At 38.9% G+C, this 14,991-nt stretch overlaps 1 protein-coding gene and 1 pseudogene across 2 annotated transcripts; one reads left to right on the top strand and one right to left on the bottom strand.

Annotated features, from left to right (window-relative positions):
• The first annotated feature begins 880 nt into the window (after positions 1-880).
• On the top strand, positions 881-4,633 carry LOC149028621 (CRC domain-containing protein TSO1-like; annotated as a pseudogene).
• A 1,635-nt stretch (positions 4,634-6,268) lies between these two features.
• On the bottom strand, positions 6,269-14,728 carry LOC149028622 (methylcrotonoyl-CoA carboxylase subunit alpha, mitochondrial-like). 2 transcript variants are annotated; one of them, XM_089138337.1, is made up of 6 exons: positions 12,512-14,728; positions 8,615-8,707; positions 8,415-8,526; positions 7,789-7,893; positions 7,271-7,407; positions 6,269-6,588 (listed from the first exon to the last, which is right to left on the bottom strand). In XM_089138337.1, the coding sequence occupies exons 1-6, from the start codon at positions 12,536-12,538 to the stop codon at positions 6,388-6,390; spliced, it is 675 nt and encodes a 224-aa protein (XP_088994463.1). In that variant the 5' UTR covers positions 12,539-14,728; the 3' UTR covers positions 6,269-6,387. The 2 variants fall into 2 exon arrangements, with proteins under 2 accessions (XP_088994463.1, XP_088994470.1); XM_089138344.1 differs by lacking the exon at positions 12,512-14,728 and adding an exon at positions 10,819-11,565 and having other exon boundaries at positions 6,272-6,588.
• Positions 14,729-14,991: the final 263 nt, after the last annotated feature.

Genomic DNA, 14,991 nt, shown 5'->3' on the forward strand with positions numbered 1-14,991 from the left:
GGATGGGGACGGTGGGTTAACAGAAGCAGGAAAAATTCTAGTTGCAGCATCAATAGAACATTTTTTCAAAGAATCGATGATAAGATGAGAGGGCAAAGAAGCAGGAGCAGGAACAGGCATCATTTCATTGATCGATGGTGGCTCACGAGCGAGGGATGAACCCAGTTGGATGGAGGGCATAGGGTCTATAGGCAACGACAATGGAGAAGACAACTTCGGGCCAGAGATTACTTGAAATTTCGAACCAACAGGGCATAGCAAGTCATCGTGGCCGAAAGAAGCACAAATGGAGCATCTGATGGGGATCCAGTCATAGACAATGATTTGGTCGTAATGGAGACCAAGATCATCTTCAATGGAGATTCAAGGGGGAAGGGGCTTATCAGCAGAAATCTCCACACAAATACGGGCATATGAAAGTCTTTGCAGATTGAGAGTCTTTGGGTCAGCACGTAGAGGGCGACCGAGAGTAGAGCCAATACGACTGAGGCAGTCAGGACTCCAGAATTCGAGAGGGAGACCAAGGAGATTGATCCAAAGGGGGAGAGAACGAAACAAGTCCCGGCGAAATGGCATTGAGGGCTCCCAAGACTTGGTGAAAACAAGAATCTTACCAACGAACTAGGGAGAGCCTGCAAGAGCTTTGGCTTTGCTGGAAGGGGATGGGAGCTTAAACAGAAAGATGCCTGAGTCTATGGAAAAAATTTCAAAGGAGGAGTGAGCAGACCATTGCTTGGAAAGGGATGCTTTGATAACGTTTAAGGGGGGACATGGGCCTAGAAATTGACCGATGACTGCCAATTTCCAAGGGAGGGCACCAGGATTGGTTTCAGAAGAGGGGCAATGAACGAGGGGGTGGGGAGCCGAACTTAGTGGAGGGATGAAGGAAAGCGAGCAGTCAGCGGGGGGTGATTCCAGAGAGGAGGTAGAGAAAAGGGAGCTCCAAGGGAGTGGTGGCGGAGGAGATGGAGAGGAAGAGGAGGGGTTAATGGGAGAAGCAGCAGAGGGGGAAGAGGAGCCACCGGAGCCATCAAACGCAAGGGGAGAAGCCATTACAGGTCATTATAGAACAGAGAAAAGGTGAGAGGCATTGTTCTCATTGCATCTTACATCTTCCATTCGTCCGAGAGTGCCCCGATGCGGTGACACATCTTAATTCATCACAGACACAAGAGAGGACGGGGAAAAGTGTCATCTTTGGGGCATGAAAGTTTCCATAATTATTTAGACGAACGGAGAAAAACTGAAAAGGTGTAACGCTACAAGGGTCTGCGGTGACGCATCTTAATTCATCGCAGACCCTTGTAGCATTACACCTATTCAAATTTTTTCCATTCGTCTAAATAATTATGGAAACTTTCATGCCCCAAAGATGACACTTCTCCCTGGCCTCTCTTGGGTTTTAACTTGGTTTACTAGTACCGCCTGATGAAGCTATTAAGCTTGAGGTTCTATTTGTCGGACTTCAGGTGATGTTGTCATTTTTCTCTTGCTTTTGCTCTCTCAATTTCACCCATTGTTTTGGGTAACGCTGATCTAGCGGCACCCATATTTATCTTTCCATTTGTTGTTCTAAGTTGATTTGCAAAATGTCTGGGCTACTTCAATCTTTGATTCATAAAAATCGACCTAAGATTGACTCCTCAATCCTCACACACAATAATAAAGTCTTGGGATTGCCTGTACATGAGAGAAAATAAGTCTTGTTCTAATAAGCCCTTTTTTGTTTGTGCATCTTTTGTGCCCATCAACTCTTTACCGTCATATTATTTTTTGTTATTAAACAATCTTGTTTTAATAAGCCCTCTTTTTGTGTGTGGTTTTTGTGCGTATGAATTCTTCACTCTCGTATTTTTCTTTCTTATTTCTTATTCCTTGTTCCTGGTTATGGTTTCCTCTTTCTTTAATGGTCTCTTGAGTTGTGATTTAACCATGCTAATACTTATGTCCATGCAGGACTTTCCTCTCTTTCGTTTTACCAGCTACCTTTCTTTTATTAATCATGTTGAGCCTCTACATAGAGCTCAAAAATTCAACTCACCTGCTTTTGCCTCAGTACCACCAGTGTTTACTTCACCAAATCTCAATTCATACAAGGATTGTGGATTCTTAAGAAGGTGACTCCTGCTTCATTTCATGTTCATGCTCTTTGAAAACTAATTGCCCTAGTTTTATGTAGTGTTTTATAACTTGTTGCTTTTGTTCCCATTTCTCAGTCATAATTTATCAGATCTGTCAAAGCCTGATTTTTCTAGTAATGGATATGAAGTCAATCGACTCAATACTAGTGCTGGGTTTTTGGATTCTGTTCAAAGCCACAAGTGCTTTTCATCACAGGAAAGTTTTGATCCGGAGTGTTCTATCACAGAAGTTACTGTGCCATCTAATGAACTCCCAAATCTGGCTATTGAGCAGCAAAGTAATTTGAAGAAATACTATGGTAGTCTTGATTGCAACCCAATGCCTTCCCATGGAATATACACTGACCTTCTGCCCGAGATCGGACCACCAGCATTACCGGTTCATTCTGTTCAAGAGGTGTCAGAAGGAAGACAACATTTGTTTGAAAGTAATGTGGAAATTCAAGGGATTTGTCAGGTTAATCAAAACAAAGATGAAGAGGCTGAATATGATTGGAAAAGATTTGTTTATGATGAATCTGATCTATTAAATTTTGACACTTACAAGGACGTTGAATTATTGTTGCATTTCTGTTTTCTTTTGGCTTGACTTTTTAATGGAGTTTTTGATATTTCACAAAATGAAGGCGTAAGTTGGAAAATGTCGGAGAAAGTGGAGGATGCAAGCGTTGCAACTGTAAGAAGTCAAAATGCTTGAAGCTGTAAGTTCCATACTGTAGGAATTCATACTTAGTAGTGGTATATTCAAATTTGGTGCCAACTATATGAGAATTTTTGTTGGTTATGAGATTTAGTTATTTCCTTTTCTAATATCAAAGGTTACTGTTACATTCTAGCTTGCAACTCTTATTTTATGAGTTTTCCATCAAGATTTTCTCGAGGTTTTATTGATGCCCAAATTGAACTTTGGAGTTGCACCCATCCAATTCCTTATGATGTGCTTATTTTTAACCAGACAATATTTTGTATGCAGTTATTGTGAATGCTTTGCTGCCGGTGTGTATTGTATAGAGCCTTGTTCTTGTCAAGAATGCTTTGACAAGCCTATCCATAAAGATACTATTCTGGCAACTCGCAAACAGATTGCAGCCCGCAATCCGCTTGCATTTGTACCCAAAGTTATTAGAAGCTTTGAGCCTGTTCTGGAAATTGGGGTTGGATTATAGATCTCTTACCTTGTTAATTTTATTTCTGAAGAAATTTCTAAATTGTCAAATTTGAGTTGACATATCAATTGAGGTATTTTGAACTTTGTAGGATGATTCCAACAACACTCCATCTTCTGCCCGGCATAAAAGAGGATGCAATTGCAAGAAATCCAGTTACCAAAAGAAATACTGTGAATGCTATCAGGTGCTGCAAATAGCTCATTCTACGTTTGTTTTTTTATTTAGTATGCCATTGACTCGGATATATTGGCTTCTCTTTTAGGGAGGAGTTGGGTGTTCAATCAACTGCAGATGTGAAGGGTGCAAAAATACATTTGGTAGAAAAGATGGTGAGTCTTTGTTTGATATGATTCACTTGGTCTACGAAATATGAAATAGGGAAAACTAGAAGCTTCACCCCAGCAGCCCCTCCTCATTAAGATCCTAGAGCAGAGTGCTCCAATGTGTTCACTCTTTCTCATTCTAAAGTGATCATAATGCCGTCTTCTTTTGGGACACAATGGCTATTTTCCTTTCCCAACCATTTTGGGTTCAATCCAACAAGATCAGTTACTCAAATTGAATACATCTGAAGGTTTTGGCACATCTCCCCATGCCCCGATGTTCTCTTTCCATCCATTCTTCCTATTTCGTATTATATGTGGTTGTTTCCTTAGTTGTTGTTGATCCATTTTTCTCATTATGTACTTTTGAAATGCAAGATTTGTTCGATTAGGACCAGAAGAAGTAGAACTAGAACAGGAAGAAACCTATGAAAATAATGGGCCAGATCAAATTTTACAGAATACTGAGGTCTAGAAGAATGGGGAGAGATACTCAAACTCTTGTCTGTCAAATACACCAGCTATCCAGATTTGCAGGTTTGGTCTTCAATAATAAATTTGTTGGGTAGAATGTTATTGCATTTTATTTCAGGTATCATCCTAAATATCAAACATTATCTTGTATTCCAAGCCACCAATTCCACTGCCTTGTTCCTCTAGTGTTAGGCCACCACAATTTGAACTTTGTTCACCTTTTCAACTACATTCCATGCAGATACTAGGAAATTCAAATGTTATGTAGCTTCAGTCCATGTTTGGGAGACATTGTGGGACTGCTCCAGAAGATGAAACCCTTGAGATCCTAAAATACAATTCTTCACCTATCAGTAGCATAAAGACAGTCTCTCCCAATTGTAAGAGAGTGTCACTTCCGCATAATGAGTTTGGAATGTATCCTGATCAGCAGAGTGGGCGGAGCTTGATATTTCAAGCTATCCCTTCATTCCCATCTCTCACTGCTCACCGTGAAACCAGTGAATCCTCACTGAAGTTTGAATGAAGGTGATGTCTAAATTGTGGGGCAGGAGGTATTATTTCTAGTTATGTAAGTAGTTGGCTTATGGTATGATTATAATGTGATATACACCCCATTAGTGGCAGAATGATAATTTTCCATTGATTTAAGCCATGCCATTCTTTGTAGTATACTAGACAAATTGTGAGGTATAGCCGTAGTAGCACAATTTTTTTGTCTCTGCCTTTTTTCAACTGTGTGTGCATAGTTATGTTTTGACCTGATTGAAAGAGGAATAATGTCGTTATCTTTGGCCGTACATTGTAATTTCCAGCTGCCTATGAATAATCATCTGTTATTATATTCTGAAGAGTTCTATGTTTCCATTGTTCATTTATGGTTCTCTACTGTTGTATACTGAGTTCAATTCAAGCATGCACCAGAGTGCATTGTGCAGCCTTTGGGATCAATATCAACCATAAACTCAGGAAGCTCCAATGAAACTTTTATTAGCCGGTTGCATATTTCAAGGATTTACATCTTTCATCAAACCTAGAATCACTCTTTTGCTATATTTATTTTCGAAGGTAAAGCTATTAGTATAAAATTTGAATAGTTATTAAAGGCTTCTTGTTGGATTTTTGTTTTAAAATAAAATAATATTATAATATAATATACTATTTAGATAAGTTTCAAAACATTAAAACTCTATCTCCCTAGTTTTTGTTTTAGGACTCTTGTTTATTCTTACTCTATAGGATTTTTTTGGATGTATAGATTCCAATCAAAGGGTTTTGGTTATTCAGCATATATATTATGTAATTTAGATTACCATATGTGTTTAGTCCCACATCGGATGGAGTTAATGATTTATATATACATATATAGCTCCTAAGTGGGTGTATGCCGGTAGAGAGCTAAGTGTGGATCACGCACATGCACCGAGCTGGACCAAGTCGGGCGTGGTTGCGGTAGTGGTCCGTAGACCATAGTCTAACCAGGCCATGGGGCACTATAATATTATATAAATAATATTAAGTGTCTATGATGAGACGGGGGTCGTGGGAGGTGACTGATCATACAGTCACAACTCTTTGAAGGTGATCTTACGTACATGAAGGTGTCCATACGAGCCTATAAATAGAGGTGAAGCTCTGAACAAAGTACTTACTCGGTTTTGGTGAAAGGAAAAAAAACAGAAATTCGAATTCTAGAGTTAGAAAAATTCCATTTTGTTTTCTTCATTCCTGTGCTGTGTATTACCTTTGTAAGTAGACTTTGTTGGAGTGCTGCATTCAAATCTAGGAGTTGTTGTATCTTGGAGGTGAGAACGTCAAGGTCAAACCCAATCTGCACTAAAGGGGGCGTTCAAATACCTTAAGGAAAATTACTGTTTGTACAACTCAAGTCACCCTGTTCGAGTTCGTGTTGGTTTTCCTTTCGCTTATTCTACTACATTCGGGTAAGTGAATATATTTATTTCTCCTTGATTCTGTTATTGGTCTGCCTATACTGTGCCTCTGGTCTTCTGGTTTTAACAAACCACCTCTAAAACAAAACTAGGGAGATAAAGTTTTAATGTTTTGAAACTTATCTAAATAGTATATTATATTATAATATTATTTTATTTTAAAACAAAAATCCAACACTTCTCGATCTGTATGATTATCCTTTGCTCAACATGATTGAGTTTGTCTTACCCCAAAAAAGAAAAAACGAAAAAGAAAAAAGAACATACTTGAGTTTGTTATTTATAATAGGGAGTTACATTGTAATTTCACTCCTACATCCAGTTGTGCTTAAAATATGACACTAGCCCATAGAAGAAAAGCAGTCCTGTATGAGTTGGTGTCTTCTTGAAGGAAACCTAGCCCTTGTGAATCAACGAAAAGATCATCCTTAAAATGCTCTATAAAATGGGTTTCAACTAAACCCTTTTCAAATGCCCAGTGGCTTGCAAGCTTTTGGAGGAAATTGATATTGGTTGGCAAGCCTGCAACCTGAAAAAAAAATAAAAATTTGGGGAATATTATATCAACATTTTCTGAAACAAATTTTTGAAGATACCCAATAAAAAGACTTAAAACTGGGATTTTTTTTGGAGGGTGGGGGGAACAAAAAACAACTGCAATCTCGGTTCAATGTTGAACTTGTAACATCACAACTACTTTTACCTAACAAAAGCGAATGAGCTAGCAGTCTATCGGACATTAAGTATTTATGAATGTAGTGATACACTTAAAACATTTGTACAAGGGATTGTCCACCTAAACCTCTTTCCAGAAATTAAAATGGTCAGAAAATCCTGACATAATGAGAAGATAGTTTGTCTCTTTCTAAAGAAGGAAGAAGAACATAACATTTACAACAAAAACGTAGATATTGACAGGAGAAATGCTGATAAGCAGGGGACACAATACCACAATTCCTGAGCACATCCACCATGTCTGATGCTGAAGCCCCAAAAGTAAGAAATATCCAATTACTGTGATCCAATTAAGTTCAATCCTGAACTAGGAAATATTCTCGGGGTCACCAATCAAAAGTAAGTGATGGGCTCCAGATGATCTGGCAGCTCACTCTTAAATTGATGCATTTGAAAGTATTTAAAACCATAGTTGACTGACATTATAAATTTTATTTCACAATGTACAGCTGACAGAAGTTGAGCACTACTTGTACCTGAAATTTTGACAAGCAATCTTTCATCTTAACCAATGCCGCATTCCGACTTTCTCCCCAGACCACAAGTTTAGCAATCATTGGATCATAGTGCATGCTAACAGCATCTCCCTGTTCAACTCCCGTCTCAACTCGAACTGCCCAACAATGTGAATCAAAAAATAACTAACACAAAGTAGTAATGCTGGCCATGAGAGAATACAAGTTAACAACTAAATGAATTGACCATCTGATCTATAGATTTCTCCCCCTGCTCCTCTCTAATGTCAAAAATAATCTGAAACTCTCAAAGTATCATGGACCATAAGGATAGAATGGATAATTTGAGTTGGTGAACTTCGAGTGACAGATCCCATAAACGAACCCATGATTTGTAGTGCCTAACCACATAGAATGCATATATATGGGCTTTCTAAGGAAACTTCTTCATCTTCTCCAATTTTAACTAAGATATCATCTAGGTAAACTAAAATATCATGATATTTGAGTAGAATTTTGTCACAGAAATGTGTGTGTACCTGTTGGTGAAACAGGGGCAGGATGGTAATGATGAAGGATTCCTGTTGCTGGGAGAAATCCTTTTGGAACATTTTCAGCATATATCCGAGCTTCAAAGGCATGACCTGTTATTACAATTGGAGAGTCTAGCTCAAATATAACAATTATTCAGCTTATCATGCTGGAAACTATACGAAACACAACAAAAATGAAGAGCAGATGAAAAATAGACAAGCTCCATATGGATAATAAATGGAATGTTCAAGGTGGAGTTGTGACATCAGCTACTCACAGACTTCAAACAAATAACTGCATATTCCATCTTAAGAGCCACAAATCAGTGACAATGTTTTAGATCAAACTTTAACATAATAATAACCTTGTTGCAGGACAAAGGTTCGGTGCTTAGTGGATCAGCAAGCGGAAACATGTTCCCAGTCTGTTCTCTCAACAAGCTCCTGGATATGATGAGTACAGCCAGAAATTCACATTTAAGTTTGATAACAATATTTGATAGAAGATGGTTAATTTATTGAAAAGACCAAGTAGAAATGATCTCAAAATTTTCACTAGCAATACCAGGAGCTACATCATGTTTTGAAATTGAATAACATTCTCTATGCAAGCAAGAAAGGAACACAGATACCTCTTAAGGGCACCTGAGACTGGCTCAAGGGAAGAGGTTCTCCATTTGCAACACGGATCTGCCACTCAACAAGATCTTGACCAACAATCATCTCAGTTACAGGGTGTTCCACCTGCAAAAGTTATTTATGCTCTCAAGTAGTACTCTTTATTATCTTTCCTGCTTCAAGGAAACGAAGACAAAAGAGAAAGGTGATGCACCTGAAGATGGGTATTCATCTCCATGAAATAAAATTTGCCCGTGTATGTATCTACTATAAACTCAACAGTGCCAGCATTATGGTAACCAGCTGCCTTCTCACCCAGTCAATATCAAACAGAGTCAAGTCAGTGCAAATGATGATATCGGCTCAGTGGTGAATATAACATAAAACAGTCCACTTACTAAGTTCCCTAAAGTGCACGATCAGAAATACGAGGTTGTGAAGGAAAATGAACATTTGGTCACTAACCTAAGGGTCTATAGCTGACAGTAAACCTTACCAATGATGCAGATTCATCACAAAATTAGGTTTCTTTTCTTAATAATAAATCTACGGCTTGGATTGTATTTGTTAGGGCTTTGATCCAATGGGTTTTCTATGTAATAGGCTACTACTATAATGGGGCTTAAAATGGGTTGTTAGGTTGCACATGGAAATATCCTCGTTACTTGGTTCATTTTAAGTTGTTCTGGTTCATTCAGTAGAACCAGTTCTACATCATTCAATCTAAGTTGCAATTAATTGTTAGCAAGTATTTCAGTTGGACAGGGTCAGGACTTCACAGATCCAGTCTTATTTTGACTTTTGAGTCACTTTTCATTTCCTAGTCACATCCATCTGTTTTCAGTATGGAGTCTATTTTTGAGCCTTTTGGGTGAGCCTGGTGCCAAAGGCTTCCGCTCAACCCCATGCAAGCAATTTTTGCTAAGAGTCTGTTTTGATGCCTTGACCTCAGGCTACAACTGTGGTCCACCACCCATTGCACTAAGGCTTACCCCTTCTTTGAGCCTTTTATATGAGATTAGAAAAGGGTCCATTATAGATGGACAAGAATTTGACTAATGAAATTGCTATTGCGCCACCTTCTCCTTGCATAAGGGCTTTTAGCTTATCTAAACAGGTGGGACTGGTTGGACCATCAACTCCTTGATGGTGTGAAGCCTAGGGAAGTTCTAATCAAAGCTTCCTCTTCAACTAGGTTGAAAATTCTCTCCATCAACAAGCTTCTAGTTCATTTTGCAAGCTGCTGCAATTCAAGGATTGCAACCACGGTGGGATAAACTAATGAATTTTGCAATTTATCTTCTAAACCCTCTAATCCCCCAAGCCCTAATTTCCCTTTGTTTTGTTTATGAAAACCGTAATTCACAGAAACCCACCCACTGCCTATATCTACCACTCAAATCCATCCTACTTCAACCTACAGCTTCCACCCCCCAACCCCCCCCCCCACAAAAAAAAAACAAAAAACTTTAATCCAGCCTGTTTCCTCATAAAACCATAAAAAACACTAGTTCTCCCAATTCATCATTAAGTTTCTGATTATATAACTTTTCAACTACTTGACGTCTAACCATAAGAAACCTCACTGTAGTTTGATCACAAACTCCCCATTTCCTTTTAACAAAACCATTTACATTTGATTGTGATTCAAAACCCAAAATTTTAATCTTCCAGCTTTCTAGAGAAAGACCCAATTTTCAGATCTATTCTGTGCAATAACACTCTTCAATAGTTAGGAAATTGATCAAGCCCCTTCCCCAAATTGCGGCCCTAATCCCTTCGCCCCCTCCCCCTTTTCAAAACCCAAAACCAAACCCTAATTTGTTGGAACTTCAAATTCAGGATTAAATCCTCTTCCACAAGTCCTAACCTTCACTGTTAGATTCCTCACATGCATTGGTCCTAACTCCTAACCATACCTTCAAAACCCTACCTTGTTCTAACCTTAACCTTTAGTGGGCCCCAGACACAACTGTTATCTACCAGAATGGCTAGTCCATACAAGATTCTGGTTAACTGGCACCTAGTTGATCCTTTCAATCTTTGGACACATCACCAAGACCACATTTCAATTCCAAGCAACTTTTCAGAACTGGAAGAATGATGATCTAAGAAACACTTAAAAAGAATGTCGGATTTCAAGTACCTGTGATCAGCCTAAGATCAGAAAGAAGAGAAATGATAGAAAAAAAGATAGAAGAAGAGAGAGAGAGAGCAATCACAAGCCTGGAAGAGGAAGCACGTGAATAGTTAACTTTATTCTAATTGCAGGCCCTCATATATGTTAAGTTTTAACAAAACAAAGTCCTGTTCTGCCCCTGACTTAGAGGCAGCAGGAATACAAAACAAATCTTAAAAGAAGAAAAAAAATCCTAAAAGTAAACTACCAGCAACAACAAAAATAAGAAGAGATCTGACCTACAGAAAATAGGACAGATATGAAAGCTCTTCGTATTGCAGATGGCTTTTAAGACTCCCCCACAAGCTGAAGCATACAAATCACCCATGCTCAGTTTGGTAGAATTAGAAGAAAGCTAGGAGCAAACAGCCCCTTGGTAAACATGTCTACCAGCTGGTTAGAAGAGGACACAAAGGGTGTGACGATTAGCTTTTCAATCACAGCAACTCTGACAAAATGACAGTCTACCTCTACGTGTTTGGTGCTCTCATGGAGCACAGGATTACTAGCAATATAGGTAGCAGCTTGATTGTCATAATACATCTTCATTGGAGAATCCACAAAAAACCCGAATTCAAGAAGTAATGACCTAAGCCACATCAATTCAATGGCAATATGGGCCATGGCTCTGTATTCAGCTTCAGCATTAGACCTGACAATTATATCCTGCATCTTACTCCACCATGTGACTAAGTTTCCTCCAACAAAGGTACAATATCATGTGGTAGAACGTCTACCACTGGCTCAACAAGCCCAATCAGCATTAGAAAAAACCACCAAATCCATGCATGTTGGGATGATAAATTATCCCTTTGCCTGGAGCACCCTTACGATATTGAAGAACTCAAATTGCAGCATCCCAATAAGTTTTTCCAGGAGATTGCATGAACCGACTCAAAACTCCAACAGCAAAGGTGATGTCAAGTCTTGTAACAGTGAGGTAGATCAATTTTCCAATCAAGCTCTTGAAGTGATGAACATCATCCAGTAACTCATCATAAACTCCAAGTTCCTGGCGAGGATTCAATGGAACATCCATTGGTTTTGAAGCAAGAACTCTTGTGTTAATTAGAAGATTTAACACATATTTCTGTTGGGATAGGCTAATGCCTTTCTTGCTGCGAATCACCACTCCTGAAAAAATAGTGAAGGTCCCCAAGGTTTTTGGTTTGAGAACGTGATTGTAGTTTCTTCACTAATTCAATGCTAACCTTGTCATTTCATGAAATGATTATGTCATCCATATAGATAACCATGATGACAACCTTGCTCTTATGGTTTCAGACAAAACTGACTGGTACATTGGTTAAACCCATTAGCACTAATAGTAGTACTAAATTTCTCAAACCAGGCCTTAGGAGATTGTTTTAGTCCATAGATTGCTTTATGCAGGTTGCACACCCAATGTTTATTCTCCCCTTAGCAAACATACCTTGGAGGTTGCTCCATGTAAACCTCCTCCTAAAGATCTCCATAAAAAGCACTTTTTTATGTCAAGTTGTAGAAGGGGCAATCAAATTTAACTACTTAGGAAATGATTAGACTAACCGAATTCAATCTGACTACTGGAGAGGACTCAAATTAATTCACTCCCGAAATTTAAGTGTAACCTTTCGCAACCAACCGGGGCTTTGAGCCCTCTCAATAGAGCCCTCAAAGTGATGCTTATTAGTAAACACCCAGCAACAGTTAACCACATTCTTACTAGGAGGTAAGTCAACCAAACTCCACATGTTTCTTGAGGGCAAGGCATCCATTTCTACATCCATGGCAGCCTTCCATTTAGGGTTTTGGAGAGCCACAGAGTGATGAGAAGGGATTAAAAAAAGTGGAAAGAGACACAACAGGATTATGCAAGTGGGGAGCTAAGATAAAGAAACAAATTGGTTAATGGATAAACAATATTAGAAAGTAGAGTGCGACAACGTTTACCTTTACAAAGAGCCACAGGTAAGTCATTGGAGGCAAGGAGGCACAAGCTTCATCTGAGAAAGACAATGGTGCAAGGTTGGTGGCAAAGGAATTGTATTGGGTGGATTTGTAGTGCCCATCATAAGTTGCCGCAGATATACTTGTAAAGGAGGGGAGGCAAGAATAGGGATTAGAGAGAGGATGAGGGGTTGGGGGAGAAACGGGTCATCTAGAGATTCCCTCGAGTGAAAAAAGTAGGTGTTTCCTCAAAGAAAGTCACATTGGCACTGATGAGGTGCCTATGAGTAATATGGTCATAGCACCAGCCACCAGTACACCTTTTGTGTGCAAGAGTAACCTAAGAACACACACTTGGTCAACCAAGGTGAAAGCTTGTCAGTGACAAGGTGTAGATGATTGACAAAGCAAACTCAACCAAAAACCCTAGGCTATAAAGGAAAGGGGATACAGTCATATAAAGGGATAAGCTACAAAAAATGGGGATTTGTTAAAGAGCACTCTAGAAGGCATCTTGTTAATGAGGTAACAGGCAGTCAGAAAACCATCACCTCAATGTTGTTTAGGAACACACAAATGGAACACTAGTGCTCAGGTGACCTTTAGAAGGTGGTAGTTTTCCATTCTGCAACACCATTTTGCTAAGGGGCATAGGTCTAGCTAGTTCAATGAGTCATTCTATTTTTATCACAAAAATTAGAAATATCATGTTGAACATATTCTAAGGCATTGTCAAAACGAAAAACTTTAATGAACACAGGAATTTGAGTTTTAATTTCACCAACAAAAGTATGAAAAGTAGGCAAAAACTCTGCTCTATCTTTTAACAAATAAAACCATGTGAGACGAGAACAAATGTTGACAAAACTAAGAAAATAATGAATACCATGTCAATTAAGAACACAAAAGGGTCCCCAAATATCAAAATGAAATAAATCAAATAAAAATGAACTACGATTTATAGAATGAGCTGAGTAGGGAAGAACCACCGGCAATAATAATAGAGAAAGGGTGGTTAGATGTGAAAAATAAAGTGAGCACTGATGGCTTACCCATCATATGAGCAGAAGCCCAAGAGTCAATGGTCCAAGGAGAGGATGTAGAAGTTAAGAAGGGATAAGGTTGCATTAGACGTGGAGGTTCCATGTGCACTGGAAGTGGATGCTTTAATGTACTGTAGGCAGCGCATGAGTTGACTTACATCATCACATAGACTTTTGGATGATCTATTAACATAGAAATTAGCGTAGTACCAGTAGGGTGGACTATATCAGGACCACCATCAAATGCCACATGATCAACAAGTCAATGAGCCCAATTAGGTTTCCCATTTTTGCCCAACAAGCTTCCACCAGATGACCAAACTTGCCACAAAATGTACCCTATTGTGAGGCATAATCAATGTGCTGTCCACCACGACCACCAGATACTACCTTCCCCTGAACCACGACCATGACCACGGCCACGGGAAATGGCAAATGCCGAATTACTTTAGAGATAGTTGATGGAGTAGAGTCATCGAATGAAACAATGTGTTGAAGGCAAAATAAGAAATCATTTAGTGTGGGTACAGTTTCTCCAGCTAATAGATGCCCCTTTTGTATGCTTGTATTCAAGTTCAAGTGCAGCAAGGAATTTGGAAACAAGGAACTCATTATTCTGATTCTTAAGATTCTCAATACCAGTGGTGATGAGCTGAAAAAATGTTTAGTTCTTCTATCATACCTTCAAAGGAGCTCCGGGTTGTAGGTGATGCACATAGGCACTTTCAGCTATTTAGGCCTCTAAAGACCAAGTGATGATGTAGTCCCATAAGGCAGCAGATGCTAGCATTTTAATGATACTATTTTATGATTCTAGTGTTTATTAGTTAGAAAAACATAAGAAACAGCAGTTCTTAAAGACTAGATGATGTAACCCAGGGTATGGGTTAGACCTTCCACGACCCTCTTTAATAAGAACCAGCACAAATTAGTTTAAGCCTTTCTGTTCAGGTTGAAACCTAAGTGGACAGCAGCTATTTTACTCAAAATACCCCCACAGAATAGGCTATCTTGCAGCCCAAGTCTTAGGTTAAGATTAGGGTAGTCTACCGTTACATTAGGAAGGGGTTTTAGGGTTCTGTCAGATTAGGTCTAGGGCTGGAACTAATGAAAAGTATTCTGTATTAACAGAGGTGTTAGTGCAGAATTTTCACAATTTAGGGTTTCTACGTTTTAAGGCTTCTAGGGTTGAGTATGGAATGATTCAAGGGTTAGGTTAGGCTAGAACTAACTCTGATTTTGTTTGTTTTACAATTTCAGAATTACTCCTTTAAACCGGTGGTCCATTGACACTGCTTGTGAGTAGTGAGAGTGAGTGCGAGAACATTGTGGGAAAAAGCTGGCATCTAATTTCTACTGCAAAATTGAGCCAAATCCTATATTTGATTTATATTTCTATTACCCAAAAAACAGTTTTCCATTTTACAAAAATCAGTGCGA

Source organism: Hakea prostrata, chromosome 1 (assembly GCF_041222555.1).
Source record: "Hakea prostrata isolate BN-2017 chromosome 1, UWA_Hpros_2, whole genome shotgun sequence".
Classification (NCBI taxonomy): domain Eukaryota; kingdom Viridiplantae; phylum Streptophyta; class Magnoliopsida; order Proteales; family Proteaceae; genus Hakea; species Hakea prostrata.

What these genes read in the sequence shown, in the direction of transcription:
- LOC149028622 (XM_089138337.1), bottom strand. Translation starts at nt 12,538, where the DNA reads ATGACTTACCTGTGGCTCTTTGTAAAG. An exon ending in TGCCCCTGTTTCACCAACAG is followed by an intron (nt 7,408 to 7,788) that starts GTACACACACAT and finishes ATTGTTGGGCAG; the next exon opens with TTCGAGTTGAGACGGGAGTT. An exon ending in ATTGCTTGTCAAAATTTCAG is followed by an intron (nt 6,589 to 7,270) that starts GTACAAGTAGTG and finishes TTTTTTTTTCAG; the next exon opens with GTTGCAGGCTTGCCAACCAA.